Source organism: Podarcis melisellensis, assembly GCF_964234715.1.
Source record: "Podarcis melisellensis genome assembly, chromosome: 6".
NCBI lineage: Eukaryota > Metazoa > Chordata > Lepidosauria > Squamata > Lacertidae > Podarcis > Podarcis melisellensis.
The window spans coordinates 59,148,256-59,175,577 of NC_138538.1; the positions used below are offsets into that span (position 1 = coordinate 59,148,256).

The 27,322-nt window shown below is 40.3% G+C and overlaps 1 protein-coding gene across 4 annotated transcripts in view; it reads right to left on the reverse strand.

The window, feature by feature from the left end:
• Positions 1–5,343: 5,343 nt before the first annotated feature.
• LOC309372269 (FRAS1-related extracellular matrix protein 1-like) overlaps positions 5,344–27,322 on the reverse strand; it is a 104,622-nt gene continuing 82,643 nt past the window's right edge. For 2 of the 4 annotated variants that reach the window (XM_081915670.1, XM_081915669.1), the window contains exons 28-35: positions 24,025–24,154; positions 23,849–23,921; positions 19,556–19,705; positions 17,002–17,294; positions 14,383–14,562; positions 11,568–11,683; positions 7,962–8,047; positions 5,344–7,036 (exon numbers count right to left, since the gene is read on the reverse strand). In XM_081915670.1, the coding sequence (XP_081771796.1) occupies positions 6,804–7,036; positions 7,962–8,047; positions 11,568–11,683; positions 14,383–14,562; positions 17,002–17,294; positions 19,556–19,705; positions 23,849–23,921; positions 24,025–24,154 (1,261 nt within the window). In that variant the 3' untranslated portion in view covers positions 5,344–6,803. Of the gene's footprint in view, positions 7,037–7,961; positions 8,048–10,822; positions 11,684–14,382; positions 14,563–15,241; positions 15,544–17,001; positions 17,295–19,555; positions 19,706–23,848; positions 23,922–24,024; positions 24,155–27,322 lie in introns of those variants that run through there. The other 2 variants (XM_081915671.1, XM_081915672.1) reach the window with 2 other exon arrangements.

The following is a 27,322-nucleotide window of genomic DNA, read 5'->3' on the forward strand; positions in this document are numbered from 1 at the left end:
ACTTGGCATTCCTGCCAGGCTGCATGTCAAGGAGAATCAGAATTTTCATATCATCATCGCAGCATGGATTTTCCTTCTCCCAAACTACTGTAATTTTTAACCTCACAAGTTTAAGATTGTACCTTAACATTTGTGGGAAACAGATGGCTCCTGCAAGCTGCCAACCTGTTGTTTAAAAAGCCGCTTCCAAGAATTGTTTTCTACCCAGAGTCGCTTAGCATAATTAACCTTTCATGTGATTTAATAAACAGGAACAAACATTTGCCATATCATATTAATAAAGAGAGCCACTTAAGGACGCACAGAGTTGTTCTTTAAGTCCAGAGAATGCCTTAATTCCTTTATATTTCTTTTCACAGCATAAAAAAAAAATAATGTTCAAGACACAGGTCACCAATTAATATTGCAAATGCTTCCAGCACTAATGGATGTACAAAGGAAAAAATACAAACACAAAACATTCTTTTATGAAAAAATAAATTGGGTCTGTCTCAAGGCAACAGTAGATATTGTGACTTAATTAACAGGGTTTCGGACTTCTGTACAGCAAGCTTATTCACACCATAACTTGACACTGTATAAAAGCAGAGACCAAAGCAACACTGCATTATCTTGATGTGAAGAACATTTATTATATAAGGCAGCAGGAAAGCATATCATTGAGTCTGATGCGGTGAAGTGCAAAAGTGTGGCAAATAGCTTCTCACAGGAAAGTAACACAAAGCATCAGGTGGGAAAATATGTGTTGTACAAGCATGGCTACCATTAATAGAAAGGAAGAAAGGTTGTGTAGACCATTGTTCCTTGACCTTGGGTCTCCCAGATGCTGTTAGACGATAATGGCTGCTTACCCAGTCTTTGGGTAGGTGGCAGTTGCGGCCCCTCATGGCAGGCCCTTGGCTCCACAGAACAAAATGCCTCTCCATTGTGTGATCAGCTGCTGGAAAATTCCCCCAACTGGCCGCAAAGGAGGGCACAACAGCCAGACAGCCCATAGTTTTGAATCAGCCAATCAGGTAGCCAGAGGGCCTGGCTGTGCCTGAGTTCGGGACTGTTGGACTACAACACCCATGACTAGTTTAGCCAATGGTCAGGAATGATGGGACGTATAGTCAAACAACATCTGGACACCCAAGGTTGAAGAACCCTGAGTTAGACTACAAGTATACAGTTAATACAGCAAGTGCAACTAGTGTAATAGAAGTGTCGTGTAACATCCATTATTAGTGAAATACAGCCTAGGCTTTCTAGAGCCCTTTTTAATGTTAACTTTTGTATTTGATATTCTCATGGTTGATGTATTTATTATATTGGACACCTCTAAGAATATTCTCATTTTTATGTTACTACCAATGTGCATTTTGCTGAGGGCCTATATGCCTATTTAATTATAATTCTCTTAAAATAGGGTGTTTAAAAAATAAAAATAGATTGAGGGGTAAAAAAAATGCATGGTGACAGTGCTGGGGCCATCAAGGGAATATGTTCCATTTTACATCCTTCCCACCACTACCATTTTTATGTCTCATATATTTCTAAGTGAAAACAATAGAGCCTTGTAGTACCTTTTAAATATTCGGAAACTTTACTGACTGGTCATTTCTGTGTGAGGTTGGGGGGGACTGTACATATATCAGAGTGATGGGCACTGTTGATAGATGTTAAGTGCAATGTATTATTATTATTTTATGATTTCACTAATGAAAGGAAAGAACCATGAGATTTCCTTTCAGAGGGTGGCAGAAAAGAAAATTATGAAAGTGAATGAAATGTAGCAAGGGAGATTAAAATGTAATAGTCTAAACCTGTTCGGTAGAGTTTTCGCTCTGGGCTATAACACCAAGATCATTCTGCCAAATTGAAACCGTGAAGGATATGGATGTTTGGTTTACATGACTGTCAGTCAAAAATGAATTCCCCTCCTACAACACATTCAGAACTCTCCCTTTAATAATGCATGCTCCTCATGCATGCCATCCATTAGTGTGATTATGAATATGGGGTATTAATCATTCTTTTATAATGCTGATGGGATTAGCAGCCTGAGGTACACAGGCTTTGTGGTACTCTTGCCACCGGGAGCAAATGATGAGCTTCCAAAATTACAACTACATCCCTGGAGCCGTGATGCATTTTGCAAGATGCACAGGACAGGGCGCACCTGAATTCTTAATATCTTAAATGACTTCTTAAAAAAAAAAAAGATTAGGCCAGATATGGCTGTCCAGATGTTGCTGGACTGAAAGGTCTATCATCCCTGACGACTGGGCATATTTGCTGGGGCTTGACAGGTGTTGTTTTCTCAACCCTATATCTACAGGTTCCCCAATTCCTGGTATTAGGTGAATTCATGGAAGGTGAATCTGTCAAAAGCTGTTAGACAGGAAGCAAAAGTGGAATGTCATTTCCACCACACTGTACCTGTACGATTCCCAGACGTATTTGGCTGACCACTGTTGGAAACAGTATGCCAGACATAGGCAAACTCGGCCCTCCAGATGTTTTGGGACTACAAGTCCCATCATCCCTAACTAACAGGGCCAGTGGTCAGGGGTGATGAGAATTGGAGCCTCTAAACATCAGGAGGGCTGAGTTTGCCTATGCTTGCAGTATGCAGAGCTAGATGAACTATTGGTCTGACCTAGCAGCCCCGTACATTCTCATGCGAATAACCTAAATGGAGAATATTTAACCCAGGGTTCACATTGCAACTTAGTTGTCAACAGGTGTCATTTCATAAGTCTGTGTTCATTTTTAAAGATTGATAAATACATCAACATAATCCTACCAGATAAATTATCTGATATACCTTGGGGACTCAGAAATCTGGAAGCAGATTCAGCTTTACAGGACCCACTTAACTGATAAACAGTTTAGTAAGAATTCTCATTCATTGGAGATGATAAATATGTTAAAATACTATATTCTTTCCTATCAGACCCTGTAGAAGTACTTACTGCAAATTAAATAGTCATTCATGTGTAAAGAAGAATCATATTGCATCGCCAAAGATAATATAGCATCCAATTCACATGATCTGGTTCACGCTGGCCAGCATAAATTCAAAATAAGCATTACACTCAACTCCTCCTGAGCTGATTGTGGTCCTGTAAATTTTCAACATGCAGTAAAGAACAAATAGGGATTTGCAACCCATGTTGCTAATGGACGTGAGCACAAATCTGAACTCCAATTATTGCTTCAGTGCCACAGATCTGAAAAAATACATATGTATATATGCATATGTATGCATATTGAATGCGATCCCATCCTTACTGTATTTAGCATTTTTTAGGTTTAGAGGTGCATTTCAGCATCCAGTGCTCAAATCAATGGTTGTTTCTTGTTTTCTTTACCATATAACTTTCAAGTTAACTTTACAGAGATGTGGGGTATACAAAAGTGTTACCCACATTTTCTTCCCTGGTTCTTGTACATAGTGGTAAGAGTGGTGAAATTCATGAGTTCTAACCCACATCATATGCATACCTCTGATTTACATTTTAGAGTAGCCATTTTCAGGCTAAGCCTCATGAACCTAGAACATGTGAAGAAACTGAATCTGAATATGTTTTGTTTCAAAGACCACCTTGGCAGTTCCTCCCCTCCAAATTATGTTATAGAAAGTGGAGTCGTCTTCCTAGCATGAGTAGACACAAGTAATTTGATGCAGTTATTTAATAGTTGCAGGATCAGACTTTTTTTCAGCTTCAAAACCGCAATTCAACAAGATGAAAAGTGCCACAGAGTAATAATAGAGATGATATGTTAATTTTACTGTATCTTCTGGTGATTTGCAGCTTTAGGGGGGGCAATTTTCACCTCTTATATAAATTTCCATCTGAGGGGCTTTACATTGCATATTGTATTACCAGAATAGGCAGTTAACAGCACATCTGCTGGTAAGTCTAAAATTGACACCACATCTGTCTACTGGTAAGTGTATAACATGTTGAATAGAATTGTATAACATATTGAATAGAATTAAACTGTCTTCACAGTCCATAGCTATGAAATTGAATTTAAATGTATGGTGCATTGGCCAAATATATGTGGTGAATTCATTACTGATTTTCAAATTTCCATTATTTTATCATTGTAGTTTGCTAAAGTCACTATCACCTACCTCACTAATAACTGAATCTGAAATCAAGTAGCTTTGCCTGTTTCATATGTTGCAAGTCCCTTTCAGCCATATAATTGGTATCACAGAACCCATTAAAAGGACTGCCATAAATCCTTCATTCAGTTTGAATGTTGCTCTAATTTTTGCAGGTAGGCCAGAGGGACTGAACCCTACTACAGACATGGCTGCCCTTGAAGGCAAATCCAGGGCCCTCTGTTCACTACAGCCCGCATAGGATAAATTGTAGCTCCTCCTTTAAATAGGAAAAACCCCAGAGAGATTAATTTGGGGACACCATGGGGGTTGGAGCTGAACTTGCAAACTCCCCCTTGTGACCCCAGTGCCAAAGGCAGGTTCCCCCCACCAATGCCATACAATGTGTGATAGATTAAAGGTTATTTACTTTGTCCCACTGAACTGATTGGAAGCCCACTAAGAGAAAAACCTGTTTTCAAAACCTCATAGCCTAATTCCTTTTATCTCATGACCTGCCCTGAGTTTCATTTCTTATCGATGATAAAGGGCAGAACAATCCACTACCTCAGTATATGCAGATATGCAGGGAAAGGGTGCTAGTACTGGGTACCATTGAGTACCTCAGGAAAAAAGCACTGCAGTTATGTATATAACAGTCAGCTATAAAGCATTATTCCAGGGACGTGGGTGGCACTGTGGGTTAAACCACAGAGCCTAGGACTTGCCGATCAGAAGGTCGGCGGTTCGAATCCCCGCAACGGGGTGAGCTCCCGTTGCTCGGTCCCTGCTCTTGCCAACCTAGCAGTTCGAAACCACGTCAAAGTGCAAGTAGATAAAGAGGTACCGCTCTGGCATTTCCGTGTGCTGCTCTGGTTTGCCAGAAGTGACTTAATCATGCTGGCCACATGACCCGGAAGCTGTATGCCAGCTCCCTCGGCCAATAAAGCGAGATGAGTGCTGCAACCCCAGAGTCGGCCATGACTGGACCTAATGGTCAGGGGTCCCTTTACCTTTATAAAGCATTATTGGGTGCTGTTTCAATTTTGATCCTCAGCCTATTTCAAAGTTGATTTGTACTTAAATTTCAGGTGTCTTAAATTTTAGCAGTTTGCATTTCCGTGTATCAGGAGCCAATAATATGAAAGCTGACACTATGATCAAATTGCACTCAGGTCCTGCCTATAGGCTTCCCATAGGCATCTGATCGGTCACTGTGAGAACAGGATGCTGGACTTTGGTCTTTGGTCTGATCCAGCACGGCTCTTACGTTCTTATGGTATTTTGAAGCCCTAAAATCTCACTAAATACGCCTATTTATTAAAAGGAAAGAATGCCATACGGCCAATTGAAATTAAACTGAGATCCTTGCCTCTGATACTTGTGTGTTTGGGATGCGGCAGGCAGTCTTGTGTTTATTTTTTTAAATTACCAAATTGCAAAGTCTGGGATTTCACCTTCAGCAAGACACAGACTGAGCTTTGAGCTCCTGTCTGAGACCTTTGTGTTGCCCTTGAGTTTTATTCCTTGGGATCTGATGGTGCAGTAGCAAATCCTGATAATTGGTTTAGGATTAAAATGCAGAGCCCCACCACTCTTATGATTAACCAGAAGCCAAACTGCTTGTGTACAATGCTGACTTCCAACAAGAAAGAAAAATAAATTATGTAAAGGGAGATCTTGCCTTCCTGCAATAATCTATGGTTAGAACCAGAGAAGGTAGACAGGAAGGTAATGTTTTTAGAGAGGAACCAAGCCATTTCTGGAGCAACAAGGTGCAGGATAATATAAACCCATTTGTGGTGCTTGGGACCTTGTGATGTTGATCTGTTATGCTTTATTTGGTATGGAAATTTGTTCTGCAATGTTCCATTCTAGATATCCCTTTTACTTTCGTTGGCATTTCTATTTCAAATAAGTATATAAAAAGACTGCCTATGCACATATTAGGTTTGTAAAAAATGGGGGGGGCGGGTATACATACTATGAGACTCTTGAATAGCTATGGTCCCAGAACACATTCACAGTGTTTGTGGCTGTAGACTGTTTCACAGGTTATGATAAAAGCAAGGGATTGGAGGCGTGGTCAAAAGACATGGGTGGGCAAGATCTTATTCCCCCTTCTATGCATGTTTCATGGAAATATAAACCACCAAGCTAACAGTTATCCAAAACAGGCTAATAATCGAGGCTAATAATTAACTAAATATTAGTTTCAGTATTTCCCATTCTTAACTTATGAACATTTTTTTTTCTTTTATATTTGAATAGCATTATTTTTTCTGTCCTGTGGCTTCATGCCCTTCTGTTTCACTGAAGCATGAATATCAGCATAACTTTCATTTTTTTATGAGATACAGCCACCAGCAAGACTAATTTCTGGTCCACTGCTATTTGGATCTACACAGAGGTAAACGGATGTTCTCAAAAACAAAGAAACACAAAACAACCCTTTCCAATACTGCTCATTGCAAAGATGTTTGCCTGTCTTCAGCAACTTGTAAATCTTTGAATATGCAGAATCTGGCGAGAAATGAGTACTGATGTACTGAGAATCTTTACGTTTCTCCTTTGAGATGTTTTCCAAAGCAGTTTTACAATGAGTGTCTTGCATGACTTCATGGCTAGAATTTGTTGTAGCCTTGTTTCTCCTCATCTCCTGGTAATAATCTTGTGCAATTTTCTTGCCAACTTTACATAAGAGCTAAACTGTTTTTGTATTTTCGAGAGAAGTGTCAGTTATTGAAGGAAGGGAACAAATATATCTTCCTTTCAGCCTTTGTCTGCATAGCCTTGCAACCCATTTCTTCTGCTTTTTCACAAAAGCACATTTCTGTTCAGCAGTCTTGCTTAGCTCCGGCCCGCTTTTGACGTTATGGAAAGTCACTGGTCGGCCATTACTCCACATCCAGCTGCCCGTTTTACCTTCGTTTAATCCTGAAAATGGAGACCCAGCAATTGTGAAATTCACTGCCTATAAAGCAATGCTACAGGAATTGTATTAAGCCCCATCAATACAATTATTAATAGGACAGACTCTTTGATTTCAGCATTATTTTACCCAACAGCAGATACAAATGACCTCCTGGTGGCAGATTCATGCTTCCAAAAAATAGGTCAACTTTAGTTAGGAAAAGAAATGAAATCTAGCTCAGAAACAGAGCTCAAGCCTTACATGTATAAGGTCAACGGTCAATACCTGGCCCTTCCAGTCAAAACGATCTCAGATAACAGGACTGTCAAAGATTCTCTGCCTGAAATGATGGAACTATTGCCAGTCAGAAAATGCAGGTCTCTGGGCTATATGGAATTGAGCACTGGTCAGATTCAATATAGTAAAGTGTATTTGCATGGCATTCCAAATTACCTCAGTTTGCTGCAATACCGACAGATCAATGGTATACATATCCACCCAGATGGAAGTCCAATTAAAATCAATGGGTAAGTGCATATAGGATTACAGCTGGAATCTTTGGGGAAATCTTGGGCATATACATTTGGGAACAAGTCCTGCTGATACCATGGGATTTAATTCTAAGTAAACATGGATAGGATAAGCCTTAAGAGAAGTTGAACAGCTGCCAGATCTGAAAGGGAATGAAGTGGCAGGTTTAGCCGGGGAGATTTTTTCCCCCTTTTGATTAGTTGTGAAATCAAAACACCCTGCTTCTGTACAAAGATTCAATAAAGATGTATAAAGTTATTTTGTGACTGAATATGATGGTCTGCTAGATCTGTAGCACTACCGTCTTTACAGAATGAAAGCACAAGTTTCCCATGTCTCAAGTTTTTAGATTTATTGAATGAAGTACAGCAAAGGCATATGCCACAGTATCCTGATTAGGTGTTTTTTTTTACTTACCAATCCAAAATGGCTGCTTATTGGCAAATTTCCAAAGCCATGCCATCTCCCTTGAGGAATGAACACTGGCTAAATGGCCCTGGGACCTGTATATGAGACAACAAAGCATAACAATGATACCCAGTCACTACTGGGTTTGTTTGAGGGAGGGTGGGGAAATCTGATAACAATGTTACATGGGCGCTGACAAATGGGAGCTATCATGTCATAGCTTTAAACAAAAGAGAAAACAATAGAAAATATAGGCTCGGGCTGGCACTTCAGTTCATTCAAGGAATGTGTATTGTCTTTTATAGCAGTCATTCAATGTTCTGAAACTGTATAAGATTAAATAACCTTAGGTACTTTAGAGCAAAATCGCCAGAGAGAGATAGGTGTGGGATACTAACTTTCAGTGTGATTATTTATGCAATCAAAAGGTACTGTAATGTGTTTTAAGTGGCTGATTGTAGAGAATAACATTTCCAATCCCATCTTCACTCATGTCACAGGAAAGGAAATACATTCATCTTGTGCCTTGCCTGTTTGACCTTTGGAGAGCAGAACATTTGTTAGTATTGCTTTTTAATAATGAATCTTATTTGCATAACATATCATTCAAATAGGCCTTACTTCTGTAGGAATCATCAGAAGGACAACATATTCTGTAATTCTGAAGGTCACAGATTGTAAAACTTATTCCATAAAAGGTATACTACACACTGTGTAAGTTTTTTGACCAGTCTTTTAACTTTAATTTGAAAATGCATTTTTCTCACTGGATTTCTAAGGAAGATAATGTGATACACTTTCATAATTTAGAATTGCTGTTGATTTTCTAGTCATCTCCAGTAGACAGACAGACAGATCTGACCACATTATTCCAACTCATAAGAAATATATCTGGCATTGCTGAATCATCTCGACTTTATGGGCAATGCTTCATAGTACAAAAAAATTAACTTTCCCAACCCGTTAATGTAGCATGATAATTCCTGATGCACATAGAATTACAAACTATAACATTGTTCAACTTTAAATTACTACACTGTACTGTTGCTATTCTAGTGGAGAAAGTGTAAGAGAAATTTAAAAAGGGACCCTGAACCTTCCAAACAGGTTCCCCCCCCCCCGTTTTAAATAGTCATTGGAAAAAGGTATTTTGCATTGTTTATATACCGGTATATCATGACAGCAATCATTACCCCACTTACCTGGGATTAAGAACCATTGAATTTCAACAAGACTTACTTCTGAATAGACCTGCTTAGGGTTGCACTGTTCCTGCGAATGCATTTCCCAGCAAAAAAAGAAACCCAAACAGCTTGCTCTTGCTGTTTACTTTTCAATTTAATGTAGACCACATTGCTGTAATTTATCCATCAAGCAATTATGATTAGTCCTTCTCTCCTCTTTAGAAGTCCTCAATTTACTTCACTTATTACTCTTTTTCTTAAGGCATTTTTTTCTTAAGAGATGGAATAAAGCAGTGTCCAGTTGTTGTTGTTTTAAACCTCACATCCTCTCCCTTTCCTGCTTGAATCTAATAAAAAAGTTAAAGCTTCGCAGATATTTGTCTTTATGGAAAACATTTGAAGGAAACAAAACGAGAAAAATGTTCTTCAGTTCTTGTGAGGTACTGTAAACAGCACAACATTCTAACTACGGAAATATACAGTTTCAGGCCTTCATTTGCTTCCAGTTCTTTCCGGGCAACAGATTTGCCAACATATTTTGTTTCAGTTTAGTGGAACTATTTTCATAACTATCCTCAAAGGCTTTCAATGCAAGGTCAGACCAGCCTCATGCTGGAGTGGGGAGTTTATTAACAAGTGTGACTAAACCATTCCCTTGTTGTCCACTTCAATTTCCAGTTTGTCAGCAAGCATGAAAACTACAGACCATAAATGCTCATGGGGTTTTTAACCAGTTACACGGAATATTATGATGCCTGCTATAGGGCAAAAAGCTCAACACCTTCAGGAAAGTGGATTAAAACAAAGTCAATTAAATAGTGGGCTGCCTTTCGGGGGGGGGGAGGAACTCATCACATATGGGAAAACAAAATTACTTTGTGTTATTTTCATTGCATTGGAAATGGTTTGCTGGGTATGTTTTTAAACTGCACATCACTCTGCTTTTTAAACCTGTTTTGTGGTTCCTGTGTGATGTTACTGCATTATTGTGGTCTGGAGTGGCACAAGAAAGTGGAACATAAAAACCCTACCAGAACGTTTGCAGTATAAAATTTTACAGGATTTCAGCAAGAAATTACAGGACACACACTGATTAGAAATGAAGTTGTGTGTCTGTCGTGAATGGGCACAAACAGTTATGAAAAGGGAATCACATATAACTGCCCCAATACCATCATAAGCACAAATAATCATGCACACACACAAAATGACATCTGGAGGGGCCCTTATAGGGTATAGGGCAGGCATGGCCAAACTTGGCCCTCCAGCTGTTTTGGGACTACAACTCCATCATCCCTAGCTAATAGGACCAGTGGTCAGGGATGATGGGAACTGTAGTCCCAAAACAGCTGGAGGGCCAAGTTTGGGGGTGCCTGGTACAGGGCGACAAATAAATTCAATAAATAAAATAAGAATGTGTTAAACCTGGATTTTAATCAAATGGTGTTACTGTTCCTAGGGAGATATACCAATACGTTTTTCAGTCACAGTTCTTTGTTTCCTTTCTGCAGCAACACAGAAACAATGCTTAACAGTAGGCCATACTAGTCGTCCAACTAGACCACTTTTGCCTATTCTCTCCAGGTTCTCAGGAATACGACTGAAGCCAGAATCTTCCTGCTTTCAAAGCATGTATTCCACCATAGACTTATGTTCAGTGGTGAAAGAAAGCAGGGTTTTTTGGATTGATTCCTTTGGAAATCCCAACATTCTGACCCATTCTGTCCCTCTGTTAGGTATCAGCAAACATACTCTAAAATAGTATCTACCACTTCAATAGGGTTTTGAGGCCCCCTTTTTTAGTACTCACATGGGTCCCATGTTATGATGCCAAAAGATTCTTTTGTTCCTCCTAAGTTTTCTTCAAGTATTCATATTTGTTAAAAATACCAACGATGACTTATTATTGACTTTCCCCATAGGTTCACTGCTACAATATTATGATGCAAAAGCTCTACCCCATCTTCCCATACAGTGGTACCTCAGTTTTCAAACTTCTCCGCTGACAAATGTTTCAGAACTCGAACGCCATAAACCCGAAAGTAAATGCTTGGTTTTCCAACAAGTCGAACATGCCACACGGCCTCTGTATTGAGTTTTCCGTTTTGAGCCTTCCATATCGAGTTTTCGGTTTTCGAACGTTTCAGAACTCGAACGGTCTTCCGGAACGGATAAAGTTTGAAAACGGAGGTACCACTGTATATAATTCTGTGAGGCCAAATGTTTTTGTAACCACTCCTACTTAAGACTCCCAAACGTGTTCTTTAAATAGATTTTTTTTTTGTGAGGGATGCCAACTATTGCGGCCCTCATTACAGCCCTGAGTCCAAAAAAGATCTGTCACCATTGGTGCTCCAGTCCATTCACAGATGGCCAAACCTCAACAAATGAGTGATCAGTGACAATCCTTTTCTTTCGAAGATTCCCATACCATTTCCTGCAGGCTTTTTCAGCACTGTCCCAGGATGCATTTCTAATGGAACTCAAAATGTAGCAGTGCTTGTCTCTGAGCGTCCAACTGGAAGGGCACTTCCTGGATTTAGTTCTCTAAGAAGGGAAAAAATAGACCCAAAACTGTATGATTATACATCGCTGATGAACTTCATGCCTGAGCTCTCTCCCACAAAAAAATACCCTTGGAGCATAAATGGGCGCATATGGCTTCTCAGATTATGCTTCCCATTTCATGCCTCTTAAGATAGGTATGGAAGCAGTTTACAGACGTGTGAAAAGCACAAGTTGGCTGGCATGTCTACGTGAAAAATAAAGATGCAACATTTAGATGTGCATGTGCATAAGGAGAGACAGCACATTGAAATGTTTTATTTTCATTCATTTATAAACATATTTATAAACCACTTTTCATAAAAGAAAAATAGCAGAGTGGTTTACAAGAATCATACAAAGAATAATAACAATAAAAAAACATATCGGCGGGTAGCTGAGTAGATAGATACGACAGGATAGGCAAACATCTACTGAGTTGTTGGCTGGGTGCATCACTGCAAGTAACCTGTCCTTATCATCAGGTCACATTAACTGGAGCTGATCCCACAACACTGGGCTTAACATTGCATTGGATACCTCAACTGGCACTGCTGCAGTAGCAGTGTCTAAGTCACTGTGGAGCCAACTTACCTCATCCTCAAAGCATTTAGCCATTTGGTTACCATGTACTCCAGAGGTCAGGAATAACCAATCTCTGGACTGTAGGGAACAACTTTGCTGGGCAGTTCCTCAAGGATGCAACTGAGGCAGTGAAGTAGGCTCTCTTTATTTCCCTCACAGCTGTGTGTTAGGCCTGATTATGAGCCTGAACACATGCTCAGTCAGCTCCAGAGTGAGATCTACCCCACTCTTTACCCAGTCAGTTTCATTGACCTCAGCTGTATAGGGGACAGACTTGATCAGTTCAGCAACATCTCCCAAGCTACTTTTCCTGTGAGCCCCTGCATTTTTTCCCTAAAGGGAGAAAAGCAAACAAGGGGGTGATTTGGGGGGGGGGCGTTAACAGGGAAAGGCTCAAGCACCTCCTGCCCTAACATTGCTGTGATCACATTTTCGGGCTATATTTAAATTAAAAACAGTATGGCTGAGTCGCAGGTCTCCCATGCATTGTCTAGTTTGGTCCATAGTTGCAGCATCCTTTGTGGATTTATTTGAAAGCAGACCCATTAAACTCAGTTGTACTTGCTTCCAAGTGAACATGTGTAGGATTGGGCGGCACAGTTGAAATTCTTATTTGGGCTTAAAGATTGCCTAAATCTTATTGAATAAGGAGCCTAACACTGAGCAGAAATGCAGATGTAGTGATGTGATATTTCTTAGCTTTTGGATTGCAATTGTTCATAAGCATTTGGCGATAAAGATATGGGAACTTTTGGCTTTAATTTGATTCAGTTCTGCTCTCTTCCTCATGAGATTTTGATTTAATAGAGCCATTTATAAGTAGGAATGAGTGAACTGGAGGGTTAAGATTCTTTTAAACCTTAAACAAGCTTTTAAAGTTGTGAAATGGTGTGGATAAAAGCTGCACTCAGTTCTGACAGCTTGTTAAATTTTTATAGTCAGGATACCAGGACTAGAAATCCTAATTAATATCCCATCTCTGTTATAATAATCAAGCTACATTTTGATCTGATTGGTAGGGAGCTGAGTATGCAATTGTCCCATAATAGCATTTGAGAGGACAAGTTTTCATTTAGGGAATTGAGGGTGGAAAAGAGGTCTGCCCAGAAGCTGCCTCCCCAGCAAAAGAGTAAAAATATTGCTCAATGACCTATAGCAGGGGGAAGCTATTGTGGTGCCCCTCAGATGTTGATGGGCTACAATTTTCATGAACCCCAGCCAGAATAGATTATGATTAGAGATGATGGGATTTGGAGTCTAATAGAACTTGTTGGCTACCCTGACCCCAAGACACCAGACCTGGATTTGCAGATACCACAGATGTCCACAGAAATGTCAAGTCCAACTGTGTACCACTCATCCCTAACGTGACCTACAAAAGACTCATACAAATGTGCTCTTAGTTGGTCTTTGAAGCAGAACAACGAAGTTGCTAACAAGTCGCAAGCAACTCTAGCAAAATCTAGCAGTTAAGTAGGCTACAATTGAAAGTCAACATGATGCAGTCATGTTCAAATGTGGAGACCTGCAAGGCTAAGTTTCTGACCAGCCACAAAGCTCAAATGTAGCCTCGGGCATGTCACAGGATCTTAAATCTACTTTTGCAAGGACCTATTTTAATTCAAGCCTATACACTATCCAACTAAATGGCAATAAGGAATTGTTTCAAGTTTGCAATAATACAAACATCTGAAGCAGAAGGGAAATTCCTTATTCCTGTTGCATACTCACACAAGTATTTCTATGAGTGTTATTAAAGTTCAGGGCAGGAGGAACAGGACATGAAATCAGTTCTTGAAGCATTAAATCGATACTGCACCGTAGTTAAAAGAAAACCTTGATTGCGGATTAAAAAGTGGGTTCTGATTAATTGATAATCCATCCTTTGTCTCTAGCAGAGGCAATAAAATTAGTTGGGAGACTCCGAGGCACTACCATCAGATTGCCCTGAAAACATTCTGCTGTGGATTTATAGCCTTTATATAATTTCAAATACAGCAAGGAATATAATGATTTATAATATGCACTGCACTCTAGAGAACATATCTCTCTCCTTCCCTTGTCACCCAGGATTACATCCCCGCCTGCTGCCGTACAACCTGGGAAGCTAATTCTACCTGCTTTGTACTCGACTGTAATGGGACAGGTTCATTCTTCATGCCCAAATCTCTCTGAGGAAGGTCACTTTGGTGTTGTAGGTGAAAAGGTAAAACAGGCACAGGCTCTCTAGCAGCTGCCCTGACGGCAGATGGCAAGATGAATTGTCCACCAGCTCCTGTTGGTGTAATTCCTTGGTACTGAAAATGATCAAGAAAAAATAAAGAGCAAGTGCATCTCCCTCCCGATCCCCCCCCCCCCGCTGCCCCCAAGGACAACTCTATGTATATGGCAGCTGGGAACTCTGGATTCCACTTCACCAACACTAAGAACTGCTGCTGAACAATTATTGTAAAAGTTTTGGCATGACCTGGAATTCTGGACCTGGATTCAGTTTTTGACCCAACAAGTTAATATGTTTTGGCTAAGTAGCTTCACTTTTCTGTGGCATCGTGCTACTTATTTTTGCAGGGATATTTCATAAAACTGCGCTTCAGTATATCTGCTATGGGAAATTTAAGTTAAGCACATGCCCCAAAGGCCTGTTGGAGATTATGCATAATAGCCAGAGAATGTAAAAAATTCAGTCCATATGGGCACATTCTCCAAGGCCTGTTGAGATTACAGTGGTACCTCAGGTTACATACGCTTCAGGTTACATATGCTTCAGGTTACAGACTCCGCTAACCCAGAAATAGTGCTTCAGGTTAAGAACTTTGCTTCAGGATGAGAACAGAAATTGTGCTCCGGCGGCGCAGCGGCAGCAGGAGGCCCCATTAGCTAAAGTGGTGCTTCAGGTTAAGAACAGTTTCAGGTTAAGAACGGACCTCCGGAACGAATTAAGTACTTAACCCGAGGTGCCACTGTACATATATACTGATGAAGAAATGTGCACATGGATAAACTGCATGTATATTCTCCATGAGGTGAATGGTGAATATGCACAATGGCCAATTATGGTGCATATTGAGCACTCAATTTACATTCCCCCCCTTACACATGATTGAGGGTTGCTCTTAATCCTTGTTCAGTTCAATATAGGACTGCCAGAGCTTGCAAGTGTCAAGTGCAAAACTGTTACCTAATGAGTAGGTTTGGAGGGAACGTAATGACTGTGACACATGGGCCCTGGAGACTCGCATTGCTTCAACATTTCAGCTTGTTGCTAGCTTTGAGAAGACCTTGCAGGTGAAAAACATACAAACATTGTACTTTAGGCTGAGCTAGAGGGAGGAGCTCAAACATTTTCAGCACCTCTGAAAAGTGCTGCCCCATTTTGGCAATCTTCCAGGCCATAGGCTGTATTCATAACAAGGCAGCTGCAGCCCTGCTCTGGTCATGACATTATTACAAACTCTGTTCACAGGGAGGAAAGCATTCTGGTAAAACTGAATTAGCTTACTGGTCACATAGCTGCTGTGGCTAGATAATTTGATTCATGGTGTCATCATGCTAACTACATACAGTGGTACCTCGGATTACATACGCTTCAGGTTACAGACTCTGCTAACCCAGAAATAGTGCTTCAGGTTAAGAACTTTGCTTCAGGATAAGAACAGAAATCGGGCTCTGGCAGCGTGGCGGCAGCAGGAGGCCCCATTAGCTAAAGTGATGCTTCAGGTTAAGAACAGTTTCAGGTTAAGTACGGACTTCCGGAACAAATTAAGTACTTAACCCGAGGTACCACTGTAATGTCTGGGCTCTGATTGGCTAGGATTGTGTCACATGGAAGAAGGCATCAGTGACGTAATAGAGCAGGGAAACAAGCAGTGAAAAGCAGTAGAAAAAGGAGAACAAAATGGTGCTTTATGGTACCTCCTCTCCTCCCTGCCGCCTCACTTTCCCTGTTCAAAGAGATAAATGGATGATTTACGAACCTGCAGCCCTGCCTATTCTGATCTTTGGTTTAGTGACATCTCAGATAAATGTGAAGCAGCCTCTTGGGCTACAAATATTTTCTTGGGTTGGCATGGCTCTTAATGACATTTTTTAGAACAGCATTAAGAGCATTGGTAAATTTTTAGTCATAAAATGTAATTACTAATCATATATACTGGAGGGAATGGCTCCACTTTGGCAGGTACGTGCAATGGACAACACCGAGTACGTCCTTTTCATTCCGCTCTTTCATTAGCAGATCCTTCCATGTTCCCCCATTACAACTTTTCTAAGTAGTTAATTCGCCCAGAAAGGCAATGATATTCATAATTTTATGGCGGCCTATTTTGCAACATCAGCAAGAAAACGGAGTGTTATTAATAGGATATCTTTTTGTTCTTTGCCCTCGTGTAGTAGAGAAGGCTATGTAATAACATTTGTTCCTACTGAAGGATCATTATCCTGGCCGTTTTGCTTCTGAAAAAGAAAAATGTAGAGGAAATGTATTTGGCTTCATTGTTCGCTGGTGTAAATTAAAAGAGTCCCACTTAAATCAATGGGGCTATATCACTTTGGATCTAGCAAGAGCCTAGAAGTAAGTCCCACTGAACTGAATGGAGCTTCCATTTGAGTCAGCAGGTATAGGACTGGACTGTAAATAACTCCTGCCCTTCAGCTATTAAAATTCAAGACACCTATAACTATCCTACAGCTTACTTCCTTCCAGCTTACATATATATTTATATATTAGCTGTACATACCATTGGAGGATTGTGTTGAACTGCTTGATGCTTAGAATCAGCAAGAACTTGGAAATTCATCTTTACATGATCAGGCAGGTGTCCTGCCTGTGGAATATATCCTCTGGCCAAAGAACCATGATGATTATGGGGAAGATTCCTATTGTTCAGATGTTCTTCACGAAGGACATCTGCTCTTTCGCTTGCTTTATGGGAACGGCCAGCAGACAGCAGACTTCCTGAATTGCTACTAGTCCTTTCCAACATCTTTTGAGTGCCTCCATCTTGGAATGTTGTGGAAGAATCACAGTCGCCTAATAATTAATTATGAACAAGGAGGAAAGCAGAGTTTAGAAGCACAAGCGAGCAAAATTAATGACTGAAGGGTTTTGGGTTTTGTGTTACAGGAGAGCTGAACTGTGAAGAAAATGAAAGGCCATGAAGCCTCTGCAAGTGATTTCTTTTCTTTGGATAATAAATTTTAAGAGTGGAAAACTTAGGAGGTGAGACCCCACAACAGCACCCCTTGAGAGGCTGCTACATGGTGGTCTTTGAATCTTTGCAATTCAAGGTCAAAATCTAAAATAAACCACAAATGAGATTAATTTTGCAATCTCAGCTTAATCTTCAGAGAACTCATTTCTGAGAGGGCCCAAAGCCAGATGCTGCAGACAAAAGCCCAAAACAACAGTGCTGCTTTTTGTGCCAGGACAGTGTCTTGCTTTCAAATTCACCACTGCAACGTCAGCTCGGGTTACAATTGTCACTTTAGGAACCTTCAAGGACAGACCGAGAAGGTTGCCGAAGATTAGGATTGAAGGGGTCATGCAAAAAATCTACATTGTCAAGAGTTTCTTTCTTTTCTTTTCTCTTTTTTAAATCAAGCAATGTGAAAGAAATGCATAAATATAAAATCTGGAAGACAACTGAAGAAAGTGGTTCCAGTGTGCACGCAAGAAAGGAAATAGGGAAGGGAATCTGTTGGCCACAAGGTGTCACTCTTGACCCAAAATTGGGTCCATCCATGCCTTTGTTTCTGGCAGCTGGAAATTTGGTTTAGCATCAGAATTACCAGGCGCTCTGGGTCTCCTAGAGTAAAACAGTGGGTAGTTCATCTCAGCATGAGAATTTATATATCCAAACATGAAATATACTGCCCGCTTCTTGTTAGCCTGCGTGGCAAACTCTTAAGGCATTACAATTCAGCTAAAGATAATGGTGACCAGCAGCTGAAAGTATAAAAAGGAAGACAGACATTTTAAAGAAAGGTAGCGCTGTCCCAGAACATGTTTTGACCTCAGGCGTCTTGAGAGTCGGAGGCCTGGTGCTGTGTTGCTCTTTCTTCTTGATTCAATTATAAGTGATCTGTATTAACAGAAACACCTGGATCAGCAGCCTTCAAGAAATTTCAGCTGAAAACAAACATATGGGGCCAGAAGGAGGAGGAGAGAGAAGAGGAAGGGAAGTGACTTTAAGGAGGGAACTCAGGTGGTTTGAAGCCAAAGGAGAATAATTGTTACCCGGGCTGTAATTGAAGGTGCAGAGTGCCTCTAGCAGGAAGACTTTTTTATTTTTTTAAAAGAAATTGGAAAATGTCAAGGATTGTTTAAGTAAAAGTTGATTCAGCAGAAGAGCAGCTGCATGAAGAAGGGGAAACTCTAAGTGAAGTTTAAGGTTTCAAAATTCTATCACAGCTGTATAAAAGAAGTGAGTTGAGACAGGAATGTGCAAACTTTGGATGGAAAGCTTTTTAAAAAATTCAGTTACAAACTTTCTTTTCTCTCTCCCCTATTTGTTTATTTTATCTGTTTCTTTGGTTTATATGCCACTTCTGAGGCAATATGCCTACCAAAGCAAAACAGGTTAAAAAAAAACACACTACACAAATTAAAATTCACAGCAGTGAAATGGTTTCAAACCAAACAAGTACAAAATGCAAGATACAAGTAGGAACATTCAGTCCAAAGCCCGAGTGAAGAAGAAAAACTGGCAGTGAAAACTCATGCGAAAGCTAGTACAGCTGTTTGTTGCAGCACCCCTGGCTACACGTTCAGCAGGTGAATGGTGCATCTGAGGCTGGGGGTGCTTCCCAGCCCCTGTGGGACAGTGTGAGGAGGCACTTATTTGGGGGGGCAGCTCAGAGACCAGGGGCAACAGCAATGGCTGCCCAGAGGACTCCCAAGGAGAGGGGAGAGGAGAGGAGGCTGAGGGAACATTCCACAAGGGAGACTGTTCGAAAAGGGCTGAGGGCCTGCCAGCTCTGCAGGCAAGGGGTGACATAACTGGGCTCCTGAGCCCCACATGGGGTGCTGCAGAAAGAATGGAGTTGGTCAAGGGAGCTGTGGACCCAAGCAGGTTGAGAGTCTCTGCCTTAGAAGGAAATGTGGCCCTCAGGGTGAATGTTTCCCACCTCAATTGATAATAATCTCACTGGCTGTCCTGAAAGATGCTGGTCAGAGGACTGAAATGAGAAGAAACCCTCAGCACACTATAGTGGCGCTTGGAAATTTGATGGGCCAGAAAGGCAAGGACTTGGTTGGTTCTTCCTGAAGATGTATTCAACAACCTGTCTTACCATCCTTTGGATCGAGAATTTCAACAGTCAGTTCCCTCTTGCGTCCCAGTATTGCATTTTTAGGCTTGTTCAGTGTTATTTTAAACACTTCATTGTTCTCTTCAAGGCCATCATCCTGAAGGAGGATATTCCAGATCTTGAAGGAAACACCTGTCAAAAGCATAAGATCTAAATCTACAAGTCCTATGTTACATTTGAAAGTAGCTTTTGTATTGTTTTACCATAGGCACATAAGAACTGTCAGAGTCTGCAGCAACACTTCCCAGCCAACTATAGGTTGTGGCTGTAGACACTTGCTCTGTACATGAACTGTTTCCACCACCAAAAATTGCAGGGTTACCACTGTAAATCCTCAACAGAAGAAGGCATCAAGTCTAGGAAGTTTCTACCAAAGAGCTATCTCTCTGGTGTCTTCTTTTGCAGGTCTTCAAACAAGGAGTAGCATATGCTGGCTCATTAACAGTACAAGGCCTAGTTCTTCCTCCTTTCACATCCACAAGGCACCTGCTTCCTGCCACATCAACCCCAGCTTTACACAATTAGGAGCCAAAAGTCACAGCTTACTTTCTCATGAAGCAATTATGGACTATTATTCTCAATGAATATTAACGGTTTCAGCAACCTTCAAAATCTACAGTGCTGACAGTGATTTGTTTATTTTTCTTACATTTACTAAGGTTAAGCAGACATTTTCCCAATCAGATCATTTTCATATAATCCTGTATTTTGGGTAAAAGTGTTGAGCATGGACTTATGAATGAAGAAGCCACAAAGGAGCATCTAACTCAATTCTTATTGGCAGTAACTTGGCAGAAGAGAGCAAGAAGAATTCTGAACATCAAGGGTGCCCAGATTTTTACATTCCACCCCTGCCAGCCCATCCTTGTTCCTTTATCCTGTCCCACAAACACATTTCTACACCTGGAGCTCCAGGATTTTCAGAGCAGGAGCCAACCACGTTATGGGAAACAGCATGCAAACCCAGCAGATGATTTTGTGATATATCCTTAAACCCAAGTTCTAATATGCTAGTGCCACAAAGGAGCCTTATAGCCTAATTTTCAAAGCACAATGCTGGCACCAGTCCCACTGAATAGAATCAGGCAAGTACAGCGGGAGCAATTTTAGGATTTCAAGATCCAGATGAAGTTTTATTCCTACCCTGGGCTCCCGTTCAACAAAGTACTTAACCACATGCTTAAGACCTATCAGGATTTTGTAGCACCAAGCACTGCAGAATATATATTCCTTTCCTTACAGTAAATAGAGAAGAGTAACCTGAATCCTCTAACAATTATGAAATTATATTTGAAAGCAAACTCATTAAGAAAGGTTTTCGGCATTGTTATGGGCAGAGACAAACATCTGAAAGAAAGAGAACTCTAAGGAGGAAGTCTCTCTCCTGCACACCCATATCTGGCAAGAAAAAGGGGTGTATTGCTAAACCAGGGATAGCCCTTCAAATGTTGCTAGACTACAAATCCCATCGGCATGGCCAATGGTCAAGAATGATGGGGTCTGTAGTTCAATAAATTATGGAAGGCATGATATTAGCTATTCCTGTGCTATGTTCTCACTTTCAGAGTACAACAGTAGTGACCAGTGTGCAGGTGCAGATCTGCAAAACCAGGCTCCCTATACCAGTGACACTGGCTTATGTGAGTGTGAGGCTGAATGCATACACAAGCAGGAGCACCAGATTGGCTCCCTTTGCACATTCACACAGCCCTGCTTCGGCTGCTCCCCTGCTCTCCTCATCAGCATACAGGTAAGCTGCAGCGATACTCGTGTCAGAGAGGCATCTCCACAGTCTTATAAATAAGTAGAATCAGGGGGTGCCAACTTGAATAAAATATGGGGGGCAAGTAAGGTTCCCCACATAATCATTCACACGCACACCATTTGAATGGCAATGTCCATCAACTTTGGGGGGGGGGTGCAGCCCCCTCAAATATTTTATTGGAGGGCCAAAGGGACCTCAACCCCTAGGAGTTCGCTCCTATGACTGGAATAGATAAATATATTTCACTGCCGCCATTTTATGTCCATCTAGTGGGTCTGACCCACATAGATTAATAAGGCATGTGAAAAAATCCAGGCTTCTCCCCATAGCTCCCCCATAGCACTTCCACATGCAGCCCCCCTTAAAAGAAATTATAAGGTAATAAAAGGAAAGACAAACCTGGATGTTCACACAAGTTCTTGTGCTTGAGTATTTGTGGATCATGGCCAAAGAATTTTAGATTGAGGTGTTAATGACACTAGAGGAAAAATCCTCCTCATTCAAATGCCAATTTAATTAATAGTGCTAAAGCCTGCTCTAGGCCAAAAGTATCACTGATGAAATAGACAGAAACACACACCTGTCTTCTGAGCAGCCTGTGCCAGGAAGGTGAAAAGTTAAAAATCAGCTAATGGTGGAGGCAGTGAGGCCCACCTAACAATCTATAAAATGGTGGTGTCAAGAAATTACACAGTTGTCAAGTGCTAACTTGGTAACAGTAACACTAGTAAGTGTCTAATTACACCCTTTCCTGTGAAGTAACATAGCAATTAGCCAACAGATTCCATGGAAAAACAATGGTTTTTTTCTGTAAATAAGCAATAAAGTTAAACTAGTGTGGTAACTATTATACGAAGCCAATAAAATTGGATTCTGGCACATGGGATGATTTGCGTATCAGCTGTAGAACACTTAGAAGTGTGGCTTCCAGCAGCACTATGAAAATGTCAACCTACAGACTCATTTTTCATCTTCATATATAGTTACCATGTTCTATATCATGTTGAAGATAATTTCCCAAAGTTTCATTATCTGGCAGCAGGTTTTCAAAAGGGCATTTTACACATGAGTAAAACAGCCAGAAGCATGACATGAAAGGTGACTCAGAATTTCCCATTTTTCCTAAAGTTCAGACCTCTCTAAGAAAATAGAGAAGAGGTCAATAACTCTTTATTGTAGTGATACAATAACATTTCTCATTTGGTGAAATGACAAGAAATTTTATGTTAGGAACAAAATCAGGTGAGCTTAGGACAAAAAAACTTACATTAGTAGAGCATGCTACATTAGTCACAAGACTCCTCCCCTTAACAAAATGAAATGAAAAGTCTTTATGTTTTAACAATATTCTCTTCTTTGAGGTTCTTAGAATTAAGAAAATGTGGTGAGATATTAACTAAAATGTGTTTTACATGCAACATTTATTGGGATCAATGTAACAGCACAACGATGCAACTAATTTAGAATATGTTGTCATGTACAACATTTAAGCTAGTTTTAAAAAGTAACAGAAGAGACTCCCCCACTTCCTTTTTCAGTGCTGAGTTTGAGCACACATGAGAGCTCCCTACAGAGAGCTTGTTGGCTCACCCAATTGTTTTCCTGAGTCCAGTGCTAAGAAGGATTGCCTGTTCTCCTGATAGAAGCTTACAAATGCCTCATTGGTCACTACAGAATTACCCTAAATCTCTTGGCTGATTTCATGCCTTTATTCACAATAAATCAGGTGGACCACAATTGAAAGTGAAATTTCCAGTGCTAATTCTACTATCCAACTATCAATGCCTTTCAAGAGCCTTAGCAAGCCATCAGCCTCATCACCTAATTCTGCATGATCTGGAGTTGATCATATCAACTAAGGTTGCAGAATTAATTCTCGGTAGACATGCATTAGATTGCACTTTGAGCAAATCACAAAAGACAGCAAAAATGACCCACCTCAGAAGAACAAAAAGAATAGCATTGGTGACTTTCTTCTAACCTGGGGTTTCAAACAAATGGAAGCTAGAAGGCTAAATGAATATAACATTCCATTGATCATAGAAGGTAACCAAGATGGTTCCACTCATGCCCACCAGACCATCATTCATTTCACACATCTTTTGCTCAGATACACCAGTAGTTGTGAGACTTTGGGGAGGGTGGGTTGCTGAAGAATATGAGCAAACTTTGATTTCAGCAGCCAATCCTTAATTGAACATGGTTGACAGCCAACTAGACATCATGATTTTTCTTGCTGTTACCTGGCAGGGTTCGTCTGCACTGGCACAATATTTCTCCACCTGTTTGGGAATGGTTCCCTAACACACTTCAGGATTTTATAACACAGCCACAAAGCTTAGTAGGTTCCCAAGACCACCTGGCTTTTCTTCCCAGACCCTCTGAAGGGAATGCAGAAAAGAAGAGGTAATGGGAAAGATCTGTTGTACAAACTACCTACCACTCACAATGTTGGATGCAATTCTCAATGTAAAAAGCCATAATAGACAAATTTAAAATTATTGCCTTACCAGGATCAAACTGCACTAATCTCGCTGTACTGTGTTTGAAGTCCAAGCCAACTCTTGCTGATACTTCTTGGACCTTAAAAATAACAACACACAATTAAGCAGCCTTCTCACCGAACAGATGAAATGCTCTTAATAGAACATTTTTTTAAAAAAAGTTTTAGGGACTCTTTTCTTACCTTTATTCCAACAAATGAGGGCTCTGCACTCTCTCCTGTTCGTCGAAGCTTAATAGGAAGAGACCCAATGTTTTCACAGACTCGATAGCATGTTTCTGCCAGTTCTATACGGGACCATTTTATTTCAAGACTGATGGTGAAACAGTATTAAAAGGAAAACATTATATTGGAGCCACAATGATCTCTGTTGCTGTAATTAAAGGCACGGTAAAGAATAATCCCATTTACTACTTGTAGAAATGTGTGTAGGAACTGACGTTAGCACTGAATGTTGGAAGGGTAAAAAAGCTTTGCCGCCTCATAAAGCTATCTTCCCAGAGACATGGAATTACTGAAGCCAGCATGCATGTAGTCGTGCCCATAACACTTACCTGCATTATACTGTTTCCTTAAACATTTTGGGGAAGCATGGCCCTCAAAATGTATTACTTCAAAATTAGTCTAGACTCCAGAGCTTGAACTTATAGATTCAACATAAAATAGATTTGAATCTCTCTGTCACCCATAGAGTAAGCAATTAGAAAAACAAACATTCATACTCTTACTACTCCTTTACTGCATTAAACATGCGTTTAAATGGATAGTCAAAAGTGTGTTATGGGATAACTTACTGACTTAAAGTGATTTGAAGAATATACCTGTGGCTCTAAATTGCTAGAACATAGTGCATTCTCAAGGGAAAAGCCATGGTCATTTTCTCTATAGCAATCATATTTCTTAAAATGTATTCTAGTTTGTGCTGAGAATTGCTAAGGATTGTCAATAGTTCCCATCTTTCCTCCAAGCAGCTCAGTGTGGGGTACTCACAGCCCCAGAAGCTATGAAAAGATGGACACTTCTTTCCAAACTCAAGACCTTCCTGCAAAGATAGGAAGCATATACAACCTCAAAAAAAAAAAGTCCTTGTGAAAATTCAGCAGCGTTTCAGTTTGCATTTCTTTTAATATATACATCTTTGTATATAATGCCATCTAGTATACATATTTTTGCAAAGCAATTTTGCCCTTATATAATGAATTTTGCATGCTATTTTAACTAATGTATGCGTTTTAACTTATATTGCAAAATTCAGATAACTACAAACTTCAAAGACCATATTCCCTCATATGAATTTGCCCAGGCTCTGAGATCTTCCAGGGAGGCCCTTCTTTTGGTTCTGCAGCCCTCACAACATGGGAAAGGGTCTTATTGGTGGCTTCTCTCAGAATTTGGAACTCCCTGCCTAGACTGGCTCCCTCCTGGTTGTCCTCCTTTCAGCAGAAGACTTTCTTGTTCCAACAGGAACTGGCTGGTTTTACAAAAATGGCTGGTGCTGCGGTGTTCTCCTTGCAACAATCAGTGTGTGATCTTTTATATGCATATATATATATATATTATAATTTTAATAATGTTTACTTTTTAATGGTTGCTTTTTAAACAATTGCTAATTTTTAAATGAGATTATATCCTACTCATTGGCTCCTCAAAGCTGTTTATAAATTTTGCTTCATCTTACACCTTCCCCCTGATTCCTTAGCCTTTGCTGTGGAGCATGATTCTCAGCAGCTCATTCCACCCTGTTAAAATACAACATACCGTATTTATCCATGTATAAGATGCCCCATGTATAAGACGCCCCTATTTTGGGGGACTCCAAATTAAGAAAATGGGGGGAGATGTATTTGTGTATAAGACACCCCCAAATTTTTGACATTCTTTCTTCGGGGGGAAACCTAGTCTTATACATGGGAAAATACGGTATTCGTCTTATAACAAACAATAATTAAAATAAGGCAAACACCTTTACTTTTGGGCTTTGTTTGAAAACAAAGTCCCACATGATGTCACCCCTTGGCAGCAGCTTGAAAGTCCCTGCCCCCCCCCCCGAGACTGCAGATCAGTTCTAATGCCTCAGGAGAAAAAGCCGGTGCTGCTCTGTTTCCAGTGTGATTCTTCCAAAATGGTGCATTTCATTCATTTCATTTCACTCCAATTCATGAATGGCTTCCTATGAAATATCATAGGCTATCATAAAAACATCATCACCACCAACAAAAACATACTGTAGTGTGATCCAGATAGGCCTTTGAAATATGTATTCCTTCCTCCCTGCCCCCTCAACAAACTTTTATTGACATTTTCTCAAAGTTACTGTAATTTTGCATGTTGTATGCTGCCCTGCTATATATTTTAGGAAAAGTGTGACCTGTAAATATTTAAATAATAAAACAATTTCGCCTATAAAAAAACCATCAAATCAATTTCAGATATAGACTGAGGTTTTTTTTAAAAAAAAAAAAATCTCTGCTCAAAAGCCTGGTGGGAATAGGAAGGTCTTCAATAGCTGCCGAAAAGACAACAGAGATGGCCACATTAAAGACAGAGTTCTTGACATTTTGGTATATGAAGAATGCCTTCTCCTGCAGAGCAGAGTGATCCATTGGGGATATAAGAAGTGGGATTGTATTTTAAGGACCTAAAACATCTTTTTAGGTGCATGAGCTATTTCCTTCTTCCTAGGACTGTGGAGCTCTTTATTTATTTTCAGTATTTATGCATTCCTCTTTCTGAATTTCTTCCCATCATATATTCACCCACTGATATATGAATAAGTGCAGATTTAAGACGCCATGGTAATGGTTTACTTATTCTTTGAGACTTTAATAAATAACAACAGAGGCAAGCAACAAACAGCCTGAAAAGTTTGGCTTCCAGGCTTCATTTCATAATGCAAAGTGTGTTCTGTCCACATGATATACAGCTTCATAGTCATTTCTGAGTTGCTTTAGAAGCAGTAAAACTGTACCTTGCAAGGATTTAAAATCATTGTTCTGCAGCAATGATTTTTTGAGCAACAGAGAAGTTAAAATGTATTGGGTTGCAAATGGGAGGAGACTGGGATAAAGAGTGTGCCCAGACAGTATTTTCTAAGGCTCTTGGTTGCATATTGTACTACAGAATTGTGAGTTTTTGAAATGTCCCTGGTAAAGATTGTTTTGCCCTCACTGCAGGGAGAACCGCTGTGACACAGACTACATATCCTCTGCTGGCCACTCCTTACCAACTGATTACAGTGGTACCTCGGGTTACAGACGCTTCAGGTTACATACGCTTCAGGTTACAGACTCCGCTAACCCAGAAATAATACCTCAGGTTAAGAACTTTGCTTCAGGATGAGAATAGAAATTGTGCTCTGATGGCGCAGCAGTAGCAGAAGGCCCCATTAGCTAAAGTGATGCTTCAGGGTAAGAACAGTTTCAGGTTAAGAACGGACCTCCGGAACGAATTAAGTACGTAACCAGAGGTACCACTGTAGACA